The sequence below is a fragment of the Periplaneta americana genome, chromosome 16 (genome assembly GCF_040183065.1).
Source record: "Periplaneta americana isolate PAMFEO1 chromosome 16, P.americana_PAMFEO1_priV1, whole genome shotgun sequence".
Lineage (NCBI taxonomy): Eukaryota > Metazoa > Arthropoda > Insecta > Blattodea > Blattidae > Periplaneta > Periplaneta americana.
In genome coordinates this window covers 8,602,706-8,617,796 of record NC_091132.1, presented here as the reverse complement: position 1 = coordinate 8,617,796, position 15,091 = coordinate 8,602,706, and the positions used below count along the sequence as shown (strand labels likewise).

General features: G+C 35.3%; 1 protein-coding gene across 1 annotated transcript in view; it reads left to right on the top strand.

The window, feature by feature from the left end:
* Window positions 1-9,283, top strand: part of LOC138716357 (next to BRCA1 gene 1 protein-like) — a 40,117-nt gene extending 30,834 nt beyond the window's left edge. The window contains exons 8-11 of the mRNA XM_069849359.1: window positions 281-436; window positions 839-1,114; window positions 3,106-3,875; window positions 8,431-9,283. Coding sequence (XP_069705460.1) covers window positions 281-436; window positions 839-1,114; window positions 3,106-3,875; window positions 8,431-8,643 — 1,415 coding nt within the window. The 3' untranslated portion in view covers window positions 8,644-9,283. The remainder of the gene's footprint in view (window positions 1-280; window positions 437-838; window positions 1,115-3,105; window positions 3,876-8,430) is intronic.
* Window positions 9,284-15,091: the final 5,808 nt, after the last annotated feature.

Here is a 15,091-nt window from a genome sequence, read left to right as displayed (position 1 = left end):
AAAGCTAATACAGTACTTTTTTTTTTTAATTACATGAACATTTGTGGAGTATTTTGTTGCGCTAGATAGCATTTACCTGATAATAAAGAAGTACTTATGATATTTTAGTGAAACTTTGCATGTATGTATAGTTCTCCCATGTGAACAACATACTCTATAATCTTTAATGTAGAATGTGTAGTTTTTTTTTAATAATACTGATCAGTTTTTTAGTTATACAGTATGTGAAATGAATGCAATTTACACATTAGGTTCTGTTTATATAATCTTCTCTCTGTAGAATTCCCAGGAACATTCGAGTCTTATTGGCATTTCTATCACATGGGAGTCAGATTCGGCCATTGGTTGGGCTGTGCTGTTATTGTGGATTCTAAAGATCCTGAGAAAGAAGGAGCCAATGTGACACCTGCTTACAACATATTACCAAACCAAAATGGTAAGTATGTTGAGTGTACTGCATAGCATTGTGTGTGTTTATTTTAAAGAAATGAGAAATGGGATGGTGTTCATTCTTCCTTAAAATATATGGAGAGAATTATGTTATGTTTTGTGGCGTTTTTTTAGTTTTATTAACGTCTTTATTAAAGTAAATTTTTCATTACATAGTAGGTATACAGTGATTGGATTAATTATATTTATGAGCCAGAAGCGTTTTAAACAGCATATTTAATGTTTTGGATTCATATCACCAGTCCTTTCTTTAAGGAAGATTTTTCTGTTTCATTCCATTTGGACACACTGTGTGAAATTTGGCTCGTACATGAGTTGGCATTGTTTATATATAGAAGTTAATAATGGCAATAAATGTATTATTGGACCAATTTTGATTACTTTTCAGAACTTGGTAAAGAAAACGAAAACAACAAAAAAGACGAAGTATCAAAGGCTAAAATAGATCAACCTGTGGACTTGAGAATGAATAGTGCATATAAAGATAAAACTCCAACAAACACCCTTCAAAGAAATGAAGAGTATGAGAGTGATTCTGACGACGAGAATCTCAGTGTGATATCAGGAACAATCTCTCTTACATCAGATTCTGAGGAAGATGAAAATTTTGTTGTCGTTCCAATGCCTCCATGTTTTATGTGTGATGTGCCATTGGAAAAATCAGGTGAGCTAATTCTATCCACTGTTTTGAAAATACATTCGAGAGCAATATTTTCCAAACTGTGTAATATAGGTTTATAGTGGCGCATCAACATGATGGTAAGGGAGTAAGATTTACCCCCCTAAAATATTAGAGATGTATATAATATAGGTTTTTACCTTTTTTGTAGCCAAAATTTCAACTATGAATTCAGAAGGAGTTTCAACATTGTGTAAGTCTGGCATTCAGCATGCTATTTCGTGTTTTGTGTGTTCATCAATTATTTATCTGTTTAGTGTTTTATTAATATGGTTTATAGTGCAAGATTTTAATTTTTTATCGAAGTATTATTAATATTAAACTATTGCAATGAATAAGTCTGTCACTAATTCCAAGGTAACATATTTTCCAAAAGAAAAAGACAAAATGGAATATGACAGAACATAATATATCGTCGCCTGAGTGCAAGAACTAGGTAACTCGAAATTTGCGTTTTTTAGTTACCTCTTTTATAGCACAGCAAAAATCGCACAAAATGTAATCCAGGATCTAGGTAACTGATCGAACGATACCAGCGACATCTATTTTCCAATATGACAAATAGGCAAAAGAAAACGAGACATATTCCTTAGTGCAATAAATAAGTAAATAGGCGATGTCACAAAATATGAAAAATCAAGTTACCTAGTTCTTGCATTCAGGCGACGATATATGTACTCTTCTCTTCTTTCTTATCAGAGTTGGGGATTTTGTAACTGATTACCGAATCATATTTATAATTGAGGTGTTCTCTGGAATAACAACTTAGTCCACATTGATGTTTCTCCATTTCCAGCATAATATATATTGAATTCTTAATAACATATCTCCCTCCTAACAAAATATTATTTCCCTCCAACAAACTCAGCATCCTCTAGAAACATTCGAATGTCGATCTGCACATTGCTGTTTGACTTTAGCTTTATCCCGGGTCTGTACATCCAGACACACTTTGGTCCATTGTGCGCCCTATATATGTGATGATTGTCCAAATCTGACAGGTGGTGTGGGCGGTGACAGGTAAACCATCCTGTCCCAGCCTCTGATAGATGTACTGTAATTAATTTTTTTTTCCCCCAAAATTCGTTCTGATCCCCATCATTTTTGTAAGACTTTTCATGAAAATAATACACTATAAAATTCTTATCCCCCCCAAACAAATTATGTTGTTGCGCCACTTCAGGTTTATGTGAAGTGTACATAAGCTAATTCTCAAGATTTATTAATAATTTTTTCAAGTAACAATAATGTTCCAGAAAGTACATACAAAATATGTAATGAATTTTCCACAGTGTACTACAAGTACATGAAGTTTGTAAGCAGCATAGATATATGCATCAGCGTGTAGTGAATGGTGGTAACAGTTTTGGTTAGCTCTGAAGTTCCGAGGTTTCAGAACTTTGTTGTGAGCCCACCAATGCTTTTCTCTGAAGTGATGATAAGGAGTGGAGAAACAGGATACAAAGAGGACTGGAGTTAGGTACAGAGACGAGACTTCTTCTGGTAGCAGTGTTAACTTTTTGTATGACATAGTGATTAGGCAGTGTCTCTCAGTGATAGTAGAAACGGGAATATTGAAAAAGATAGGCTAGTTGAGAGTCTGTGAGAGAGAAGGATTCTTTCAAAGAGGGTGGGAGGATAGCTGTATTGCAATAGACTTGAAGAAACACGAGAAGGGAAGTGGAAGTCCTGGGAAGAAAAATTCCTGTTCTGGGGCCTATTCCACTTGTATATTACAAGTAATATAAATATTAGAGTTTCTGTTCTATGAAAGAGTTTTTTACAGTTGTACTTTACTGCTCCGTACTTAGAAACTACCAGTGAAGTTTCATGATTGTAAGACCAAAGCAGACAGAAGATAATGTTGGGGAATTGGAAGTCAGGAAGATTAATTTTAGTATGTTAAGCTATAGGATGTCGAAAAAACTGGCCATGAATTTGGTACATATAATTAATTATATTAATTTTGTTTTCAGATGCAGCTCCGGTTTCTGAGCAACAGCAGTCTGATAAAGATGAAACACAGTCACTACCACAAAATTCAAGTGTTCCCTCACCAAACACAGAAAACGAGAAGAAATCTGATGATCCTGAAGCAGACAAGAAATCAGCACCAGAAACTGATAAAGAGGCATCATATCAGGAACCCCTAACTACAAGAAATAAGGTTTATGCTGTTGATATGGCAGGTCACTGCTTGCCAGTAGGATCACCATGGGCAGGTAACAACGGTAATACAGGGGCTTTCACATCTGATGGTAATCGCAGTGGCACTGATACTCCTCCAAAAGAAGAAGAAACTGGAGGAGCTAAACACTTCTTCAGCACTCATCCACAATCCCGTGTCGGAAATGGAAAGGCCTACGGAACTGCTTTTACCTTCAGCACGAACACAAACCAGACTCCTCCTCAAGGTCCATTTGGAGGAGCTCAATTCAAATCAGATGGCAAAGGACACACATTCACATACAGCACTGGCCCATCTAGGAACAAGAAGCAGACTTCTCCTCCGCCTCCTCAAGGAGCTAAATCCACACAGGATGGAGAAGGACAAAGCCATGAAACTTCGTTCGGCTACAGCACTAGCTCATCTACAGACACGAAACAGACTTCTCCTCAGGATGCTCGTGGAGGAGCTGTCCACATACTTCCAGAAACGCTTGTCAATGGGGCTATCAATGTTGCATCCCAGGCATTCACTACTGCTCGTGCTGTGCTGAGCAACTTACGATCTAGGCCATCTGAGGTAAGTAGTCACAGCATACTAATGATTAATACTGGAAGATATTCGTCATTTAAACCAAAGACGTCTACAGCCTTTATTGAGCTTGCTGAATTCATGTGGCTCCTGCAAGAATCACACATTGTTCTTATGGAAACAGACTATTGAGGAGGGGGAATAAATTGACTTTGGCAAATTTTGGCAACGTTGTTTTTATAGTACTGATTCTAAAATGATATAATACTTGACTCTAGCATATTTAGTAATATTATTATAGATACGTTCCACAAAAGAAGTAAATTAAAATCATCAGTACCAGTTGCAGAAGACACAGCCCTGCAGTATATATTGACTATACCTCAACTCTGGCTACTAGCAACAGGCATCTATAATGAACACCGATCAAAGTACCCCTCATTTCTTGTGAAAAACAACAACTGAATAGACTACAGTGGACTATAGTGGACTTTATGTTGTCAGCAAACAACCGGATACATTAAGAAGATTGATAGATTATAGATACGTTGTTGCTGTTGTAGCAATGCGTAGGCACTTGACAATGAAGTCATTCATCATCCTGCACTCCAGTAACTTTTGTATGATGGCATCTTCTTGTAGCAATGCTGTGCATCTTTTGAGTGTTCTGTTAATCTCTTCATTTGCATCACAAAATACACAGGCAGATGTATGGGAAGTTTCTATCATGTGCAGGTGACTTGGCAAACTATCACGATCTGTTATCAACCTGAACACAACAGCAGATTTACGAGGCTCTTGAGAGATTATCTGGGGATTAGTCAATAAAATTTCCCAGGTTTATTTTGCTCCATCCGAATTTTGTTATTTTTAGACAAGTCTGAATTTACTCTCCATTAGTTGTTTTACAGAATAAAATGCAAGTCTGTTCTTAGATGATTGTAAAATTTCAGTGCCCTTTTTAGCCAAAAAGTCTGCTTTTTCATTTTCTTTATATCACAGTGGGAAGGAATCCAATGCAACAATTTTTTTCTTTTTCTGTAGTTTAGTTAGGTAATAGATAATTCCTTTACAATAATGAATTTTAGCCTCTTTTGTAGACTTGTGACATTATAGCTTGTATGGGTGCCCTTGAATCTGATAATAAGTTATGACAGCATTTTGGAATTTATTTAATCTTTATAAGAGCTTTTGCATGATTTATGTTAATGGTATTTACTGGATTGTCTCATTAATAATTTTTCTGTCCTTTGAGGAATACTTAAATGCTTTTTAAAGGTTTATGAAACTGTTCTGTGTTTTTAATCTGTCCACACTTTGGTTAATATTCTAACTATTTCCTTTAATATTCTAACTATTTCCTGTGTATGGCACTCTATTAATTGAGGACCATTTTTGCAAAACTTGCTAACTGCAAAATTTGCAAAATTGAGATTTTGATGAATTCGTTAACATAAGGGAGGCCTCTACATGATGTTCAAAGCATCTTAGTAAAATTGGATTATTTCTCTTCATTGTAGTGTGTCAAAGTGTGATCGTTTTTTCAAAACTTGCTTTCTGCTATAAGTGAGACATACAGCAAAACTTGCTTACTAGGTATAGTGTTTTGTCTCTCCTGTAAAATTTAGTTTTTTCAGTTCGCAAGTTTTGCAAAAACGGTCCTCAATTCCTCATACATTGTTGAAAGTGTTATCTTAAAGTAGGGTAGTCGTTGAAAGTGTGTTACTAAGTTGTCATCTTCATTTGAAAGGCTTTTTGCAGATCGATGTCAGTTCCTCTTTCATTCGCTCATGTCTGAATTCTGATGACTTCGATTTTTTCCCCTATGGTCAAGCTCACAGAGGTATCTGCATAGGTGTTTCCTATCTATCTGGCTAGGCATATTGCTCCACTCTGCAGGACTGATTCAAACAAACGACTTCACAACACAACAAAATATCTCTTCTTTTCCAATGGTAGGGCCATTACTTGCTCCTACTCTATGAGTAGGGCCACCGAGAAGGGGGGGCAAAGGGGGCGAGTGCATATGGGCCCGTGAGCAGTAAGGGCCTGTCAGATTAAGCAATTCTGATTACTTTTTATTATCATGAATAATTATTTGTAGATACATATGGGTACTATAAAGTTTGTAAGAACATTTGTTACGTAAATTTGACATATTAACTCAACAGTAGTAGAATTAATACAAATTACCACTTCATATGTAAATATTTGACTTTTATATAATAGAATATCGGTTTCCCGCATTAACGTTCACCGACACGACACTTGAGGGCCCGGCATTTGCCTGAACTACATTTCCATCGCTTGTACTGAATATGTTCAATTATTTATTGGCTTGTCCTTTTTAACTACCAACCTCTGGCCCACCGCAATATGCTAGCGGACTCTCCCAAACCGAAGTCGCAGGATCACGTTTACTTTTCACTGCAATGTATGTTTCGTGTCGAAACTTTCGTCTTTTCGTTGTAGTTTGTCTAGTAAATTTTGTTCATTAGTGTTACCGGTTATAGTTTAACTGCACAATGGACAAGTACAGGCATAAGTCGGGACCTGAGAAGCACAAGGAGAGACAGAAAAAATTGGAAGATATTAATATGGGTGCTAGACTGCTTGAAAAATATTATGAAGACATTAAGAAAGAGATCAGTGATGAGCCGAAATATTTAAAATCAATTCATGCCTCTAATTTAGGACCAAGCCCACTGAAACCTATGAATCTCGTAAATAGTCTGAGAGAATTAAAATTGGTCAGTTTATTTCCAAATATTTGTATAGCCATTAAAATAGTCTATACAATTCCTGTGACAGTTGCTAATGCTGAAAGATCCTTTAGCAAAATGAAGGAAATAAAAAAATGCATTCAGATAAACAGTGTGTCAAGAATGACTAAGTAACCTTGGCCTCCTTAGTCTGGAGAGCGATCTTGCTAGATCTTTAAATTTTGATGATATAACTGATGATTTTGCATCAGTGAAGTCAAGGAGAGTTGTTTGTTGATGTTGGACTGGAGGTTAGAAATTACAGGTGTTTAGGAATATAATATTTTGTGCTAATATGAAATTTTTCGAAAAGTTTTCAATGTAATAAAAGTGTATATTTTTAGGTTCGTATTTGTGTATGGAGTTATCTTTTATTTATTTTGCAAATAATTATTATAGTTACAATTACTGATAACTTGTAATTGTTACTTTTTTCAACTGGGGTCCAAGTACAGTATTGCATAGGGGCCCATAAGTTCTGTCGGCAGCCCTGTCTATGAGTATGGCTCATAGGTATTGCTAGAGGCATAGACACTTAGTTTGTCAGAGACTATCCAGAGTGCATCACAGACAGTGGAACAAAAGTAACTTTTGCACCAGTAAAACTACGACATGAAACTTCTAAAGAACTGTTTTCTCAGTTGTGTCATTTTTCCTTGGAGCCATTTTGAGTAAAATGCAATCAACGAACTTTACTAATAGCTATGATTTATCACTTTATTTAATCACTATAGAGTCCGGAGTTTTATGTAATTACATATTTTTTCCTTAGTCTGTATGTATTTGAAAACTCGAAATGTTGGCGAGTTGGGCCACTAATACCATTATATTTAATTGTAATACTAAATATTTCGCACAGTACTAAATATTTTCACAAAAAATTAATATCCACTCCAAATGTAATTTCATTAAATGTCTTTAAAAAAAATTATCAATTTCAGGATAAACTAAAACGAAATTATAAAATTATTTGTGCAATTTTGAACTCAAAGTTGTCAGTACATAATGGCATACATATTTCAGCATTCAGGACAGGACAACCACACAAGCAGTTGTGAAGAAATTCGAAGCAGTCCTTGAAAGAAATCGGAGTGAAGTCAGTTTAACTGTTAGCCAAATCCTTAGTGAAGAAATGAGGAATCCTCCAGAAAACATTGCTGCCAGCCACATCCATTTATTTAAATATGCACCAATGACCGCTTGTGATGTTGAGAGATTGTTTTCAGTGTATAAAAACATACTCTCTGATCGCAGATGGAACTTAACTCCTGAAAATGTGGAGAAATATCTTGTGGCATGTTGTGCTTCATGCCTTGATTAACCTTAGAATCTCATCAAAACTATATTGTAATGTAGAAAAATGTGTAATTTGTGTGACATTAATTATTTTTATTTAAAATTAAACTATTTGCTTAAATAAATAAAGCAATTTATTTGTAACTCCCTGTGCAATTTTGATGTTACATAATTATTTAGTACATATTTTAACGTTTTAGTTACGTATTTTTAAGATCAATATTACATAAAAATCTGGACTATAGTAACCACTTGTAAGGACTGTGTAATCCAAGCCTGACTGAACGACTCATAATATTATGAAATACCTAAACACGTAATTTCATGCTCAAGGTTCTGAAAATGTTAATCAGTTTTATGGTGAAAACTTATTGTTATTACAACGGAAAAACTTCAACAGAATGATATCTTTATATAATAGTATTTTGTGCAAAATTTTTTCATGCCTGTAACTTGTCGAGTAAACTGTGATCTTGGTAATTACAAAATCCACTTACTGATGCAGTTACAGCATTTTTTAAAACTAATAATTTTTATTGTGACAGGAATTTGGTGAATGGAACTGGAATGAAACTGCAGCTGATTGGCTACCACGTGACAGGACAACAACAGAGAACTTGAAAATTCTCATGGAAATGGGTTTCACCAATAAGATCTTAAATGTGCTGCTGCTACAGCGCTACGACAACAATATTGAAAAAGTGGTTGCAGAACTCTTGACCTACAAGGATAACCCAGGTTTAATTTACAGCAGATAAACCCAGTAAGCATTGGCAGTAGGATTTGCATGTGTGCAATATGCATTCGCTGGCAATACCAGTCCATAGATCTACATCTTGCTTACCATATTCCAATTACCCAGTATATGTCATGCATGATATTATGTAGCTTATATTTTTATGTTAAAAACTAAAATTAATTTTATTCAGTCCTTTAAATAATTGAAACTGCACACAAATCAGCTGTCCTATAATTAAATTATTGGGTGTATCATCAATGTTGCAAAATAATCAGTTATATGTCACACATTTAAACTGATCTTGATGTTTAAAGCACGTGTGTGTATATAGTATATTAGACTTACTCATACCATATAACACTTTACTGAATTATTCTGAAGTAAACCCATATCTAACACGTTATCTAGGCATTTTACAATAAATTTTGTGTAAAAGAGTAACTGTAAATGATATGAATTCTATACACCATAGTATGGTTTCATGATAGTGTATGGTGTCTGTTGTGAAACTTGTATTACTATTAAATTGGAAGGAACAGGTTTTGGGTTCTAATTATACTATCAATGTAACTTTAATGAATTAGTTATTTTCCTGTCCACTGCAATATTTATATACACACCACAGACAGTTACAGAAATAAATATTTACAATGACAGAATTCACAGTGTATTCTTTCTGCACTTCATTTATTCATCCTATACTTTTGTGCCCAAAGGGCAGGTCCTTCACTGTAAACCCAGCATTATCCAGTCTTTTCTCTTTTCCACCTTCCTCTTCATCTCCACATACTATCCATGTATCTTAATGTTGTCTATCATGTGATATGTTCTTATGTCCCCTTTCACCATCCCTTCCAGTGCATCCTTCAGTAGGCAGTTTCTTCTTAGCCACTGACCCAGCCAATTTCTTTTTCTGATTAGTTTCAGCATTATTCTTTCTAGCGCAGCTTTATTTCTTATTTTGTCTCTCCATTTCACACACTCCATATCCACATTATTTTCAAATGCTTCCAGTTGTTTCACTTCACTTTATCGTAATGTTCATGTTTCTACACTTCACAAGTATCTTCCTTAGTTTCTTTTCCAAAGATCCTTTCTCTAATGAAAGCTTCCTTTGCCTTTGCTTCTATTTGTCTTCCTGGCAGTAGCTTGTGTTACTACTTATAGTACACCCCAAGTACTTGAAGCTGTCTATTTGTTTCACTGCCTTATTTCGAATTCGCACATTTACCTTTATTTTCCTTCCGATAATGATGATCTTCGTCTTGTTTGCATTAATCTTCATCCCATACCTGCTAACAACACCATATCATCAGCAAATCGTACACACTTTATTCTCCTTCCTCCTACTATCACCTTTCCCATGTTCTGAAAGCAGTTCTTCACTAAATCCTTCAAGTAGATGTTGAACAGGGTAGGTGATAAAGGGCATCCTTGTCGTACCCATCTCTCTATTCCACTTCCTTCTTGACATTTCTTTTCCTATCATCTCTTTGACTCGTTTCATATTATAAAGATTACTGAACAGCCTCCCCTTTTTCCAATTCACTCCAGTTTTCTTCAGAATCCCCATAAGTTTATTCCAGTCCAATCTGTCAAAAGTCTTTTCCAGGTCCACAAAAACTACATACACTTATTTATTCTTCTCTAGATATCTTTCTGTGATTGTTCAAGCAATCCAATTGCATCTTTTCCTTTCCTGAAGCCAAATTATTATTAAGAGTTTGTTGTACAGGATGATACTGAAATAATGCGACAAACACCTAGGTACTGTACATTTCGCAAAAGAAAGAATAAAATCACCACCATCATCCTTTCAAGTACTAAGTCTTTTGGCCTGTTACGAAAACAATAGAGAATTATCTTTCCAGCTTTTCTTTAGACGACCTAATGACCTTCTTCCAGCTGGGCGGTAATGAAACATGGCCTTTAGAATTCTATGTGAGAACATTCTCAGAAGGTGATTGTACCAGTTGACTGGTTTTTCCGGATATAGCCTAATGCATTATGGGATCCAATTTCAATTTTGTAACACATCTCTTTTTATGGTATATGCTTCTGTTCTTCTTACGAAGCTCATTTCACAAGCTGTTTATCTGTTTTCTTCTATTTTCCTTAATGTCTATGTTTTACTACCACAGCTTGACATGTACAAGCATACTTGAATATATATTTGCATTAAGGGAGGCTTCGAGAAGAACCTTTATTATTTCTGTGCTTCTGATGTACTTAATTATTTTCTTTGGTCAATCTACTTCTTAAAAAAAAAAAAAAACAAAAAAAAAAATTTACACTTATAAGTAGTTATTTCCATGATATATTTTGCTGCAAACAATATATTTGTGACTAGTTGCAGGAAATGGGACCTAAAGTCGGTTTTTTTTTTTTTCTTTTTTTTTTTTTTCAAAAAGAGGATGACATACTGAGCATTAAAAAAAATTAATGGTTCTAGGTGCTATAGTTTTTAATATATTACTTATTGAATGTTGATATTACATTTTGTACTTCATAATCCACAGTTAATTCCCGATTTACCACGAAAATCGTCTGTAGTTGCATTTAGATTGGCAACAGGCCATGATTGTTTGGCAAAACACCTGCATAGAATTGGAATATATCAGTCCCCTAACTGCCCATTGTGCAACTCAAACCAAGAAATGGATTCGGAACACCTCAAAATGTGTGCTTCAGTGGCTGGCCATGATAATATCTTTGAAAAATATTGGAGTGCAAGAGGTCAAATGACTTTGTCAAACGCCTGGCATTAGAAAACAACAACACATTCTGTACTTTTCGAGAAAAATGCAATTAAAGTTTTCACTTGTTTTCTTAGCAATTATAAGAAAGATTTAGGTATTTAAGAAGCACTGTGTGTAACTACGTCCTAGTTTAGTATGTAAAAAAAGCCTACAGGTAGCGCAAGATGTCAAAACATAGAAATGCAGTTTTAACACTGCAAATTCGTTATTTTGTTCTACTGTAAAATTTTCTTTTACGATTTTAGGTCCCTTTTCTTGCAATGGGTCACATTTTATAATTGGGCAGTTTAGACGTATGTCGTGTATTATTATTATTATTATTATTATTATTAATTGGATGTGAGACTAAGAAAATGTTAAAACATTAATTTTACAAGTAACCACTTGAGTCAAGTTCCATTTCCCTTTCTAGTCTATGCATTATATATTTATTATTATTATTATTATTGTTATTATTATTATTATTATTATTATTATTATTATTATTATTATTATTATTATTATTATTATTATTATTACTTTCCACTGTCTAACACTGAAATTTCTGTATGAAATATTCTCACCATTTTATAAATAATGGATTTTATGGTACTGTACCACAGATTTGGATATTTTCTGCGAAATGTTTTTCTCCATTTCCTTCACAATAAATACTTAACCTAATGGAAGTATTCTGTAGGCCATAAGCAGCCCAGTATGTAGATAATGCTATGCCCATGGGTCCAAAAAGATTTAGTGCCCTCCCACCAACTGACTTAAGCAAATCTTCGATATTTAGCAGTCACGCTGTAAAAAAAAAGTGACATGTAACAACAATTCAACATCTGCTGTCTGATGTAAGCATCTGCAAAGTAAGAAAATATCGAAAATTTATTTTCAGCTCGATTGTTTCTTTGTAAAAATTTTTCCACCCTGGACCTTGGCCCAGGCCCATGCATAAGTACAGGCCTGGCTATAAGAACTCCAAGTTTGCAGTATCCATATTCAGTTTGAATTGGCGATAACACACTTTCTGCTCACGATTAACTTTAACTGAGGGTAGGTTGGATTTGATCTTTACAGTAGTAAATATGTTCTCTCTTCAATTTTAAGAAAAAAATGTTTTAGGTAGCATTGACTTCGCAAACTAAGCTGTGTTTATTCTACACACATACTCAAATATATTATGATGGTAAGTATTTTTATCATCACCTATTAAAAATTGGGCGATTGTAATTCAGTTCTTTTCCCACTATAGTCTATTATTATTATAACAACTTTGACATCCACTCCATCATAATTTGGAGTGTAAAAAAATATCATTTGTGAAGGGAGCTGCACTAACTGAAAGCTGTTGTCTTTGTGTTCTTCGTATGAGTATTGGAACATGTTTGGTAAACTTTCCACTTTCTTCGAAGAGTATGTTTCAAAATGTTTTTATTGTAGCTCAAATATTATTTAAGGTTCTCAAAAGAAATTACATCTGGTTAGTTTTAATGTGCAAAGACCTCTAAAAAGAATTAAACATGAAAGAAATATTTTAAATGCTAACTAGTGGTGTGCATTTCAAGTGCCATATTTGGTTCAAGTTTGTCGAGCATGACATGAACCGAAATGTATCTGTCCAGCTCGCTCGAACTTGCCCCTTCAAGTTCGCTGGCCTCTCCTACTCTTCCCTCCCATCCTTTCATGCTTTTAACTGCGTAATGATTTTAGAAGTTTTATTTAGATGTAAGAACAGGTAATTTTTATTACAAAAATATGATTAAACATCCACAGAAATATACGTACATTTAGGTAAATCAAATTATGTTTTTAAAATATATGATAGTTGTTACTATACCTGTTACTGACAGGAAGTAGCCATAATTACAATCTTCTCATAATATTCAAATAAATCAAAGTTACTTGGTAACAACAGATGTGTGACTCTACGGATGATGAACGTGTTAGTGTCGTGCATTACAGGCATTTTTTTTTTTTTTCTAAAATTCGTAACCGAAAATTTGAGTGGGGGGGGGGGGAAATTACGCGATAATTACATAAAATACCGAGAGTGAAGTGGTGATATATAACAGCAGAAAACTTAAGTACGAAATAATATGGCTTAATTGTCAATAAAGCTTGCCACGTAAGTATTATACTGTACTTTCTATTCATTTTCACTGAACCACTACCTAACAGCACGAATGAAAAGAGAGAACTGGCAAATGACTGATGCTACCTACTACTTGTTTCTTAATCTCTCAAAGTAGGTGAAGTGAGAACCGGTTGATGGGAGGGTTGAATTTTGACCTTGGGTTTTTCAAGCATATTTGTGCAAACCTTTCAGTCCTTTCTGACTGGTCAAAGGGTGTCCAAAGTTGTGATTTAAGAGGAGGAGATTATGCTAGAAAAATAAAATTCTGAAAATACGCCTTAAAAATCTGAGGGGGAAAATATGTGAGGGAGGCAATTACCCGTACGTAAGTAAATACAGTATTCAGTTCAAGTTTCTCGAGTATAGCAAAGGCGAAGTATGATATTTGCCGATGTTCAATCTGCAGGAGCCCTGTCATGTTTGTTCCACCTTGTCATAAAAAGGCTTGCTGTTCTCCACTCTCACTCTTTCATGTTTTAACTTTTAAGGATTTTAGTACATATTTTGCAATTAGTTTTCCGTATGAAATAAGACGAAGTTTGTAATGTTTTGGTTGCCACACTGATGTTCGAACATTGCAGGACACTATTTTAAACCACTTAAAGATTTGAGGGCATATCTTGTGACAAGTATGGCATATGGAATAAGACGGAAGTTTGTAATGTCTTGGTTTACTCTCTCATGTTTGAACATTGCACAATACTAATCGGTGCTATGAACATGAGTTTGTTTATATATATATACGTGGTACAGTCATTAAGTTCTAATACTGAGCGCATAGTGGCATTGTGGTGCACTATAGCGCATAGGTGGCGCCATGGTGTGATACCTTGTCAGTTAGTCTCTCGACCCAACAAGAGACAGTTGAGTGCATGCACTGTAAGCAGAACTACGGTCTTTGTTGTGACGGTGATTTGAATGCGCACGTCGGAACCCGAGATGTCACAGTTTGAGCAACAGGCAAACATCAAGTTCTGCCAGAAATTAGGCAAAACTGCTGCCAAAACGTTTCAAATGATGCAGCAAGTTTACGGTGAGGACGCAGTGAGTCGCAGTGTTGTGTTTAGGTGGCACCGACGTTTTTTGCAAGGAAGAGACAGTTTGGAAGATGATGTGCGTACTGGTCGGCCACAAACAATTCGAACTGAACGCAAGATCCAAGAAGTTGCAACGTTGGTGCGTGCTAACCGCTCCCAATCGGTAGACGATATCGCAGCAACAGTAGGGGTCAGCCATGGTACTTGCTACAAAATTCTGTCTGACCTGAACATGTTTCGTGTTACTCAGCACAGTGTGCCACGAATCCTGTCGCAAGACCAACGTGATGATCGCATGACAATTTGTGGTGACCTCATCAGTAGTGCTGACGATGATCCGACGTTTCTCAACCGGATAGTAACTGGAGACGAAACTTGCTGTTTCCTTTATGATCCACAACTGAAACGACAATCTGCCACCTGGAAAACGCCGTTATCACCACGACAGAAAAAACTGCGACAAGACAGGTCAAAAGGCAAGGTGATGCTTGAATTGTTTTTTGATTCAAATGGAATTGTTCACATGGAATTCATCCCAGAAGGTGCAACTGT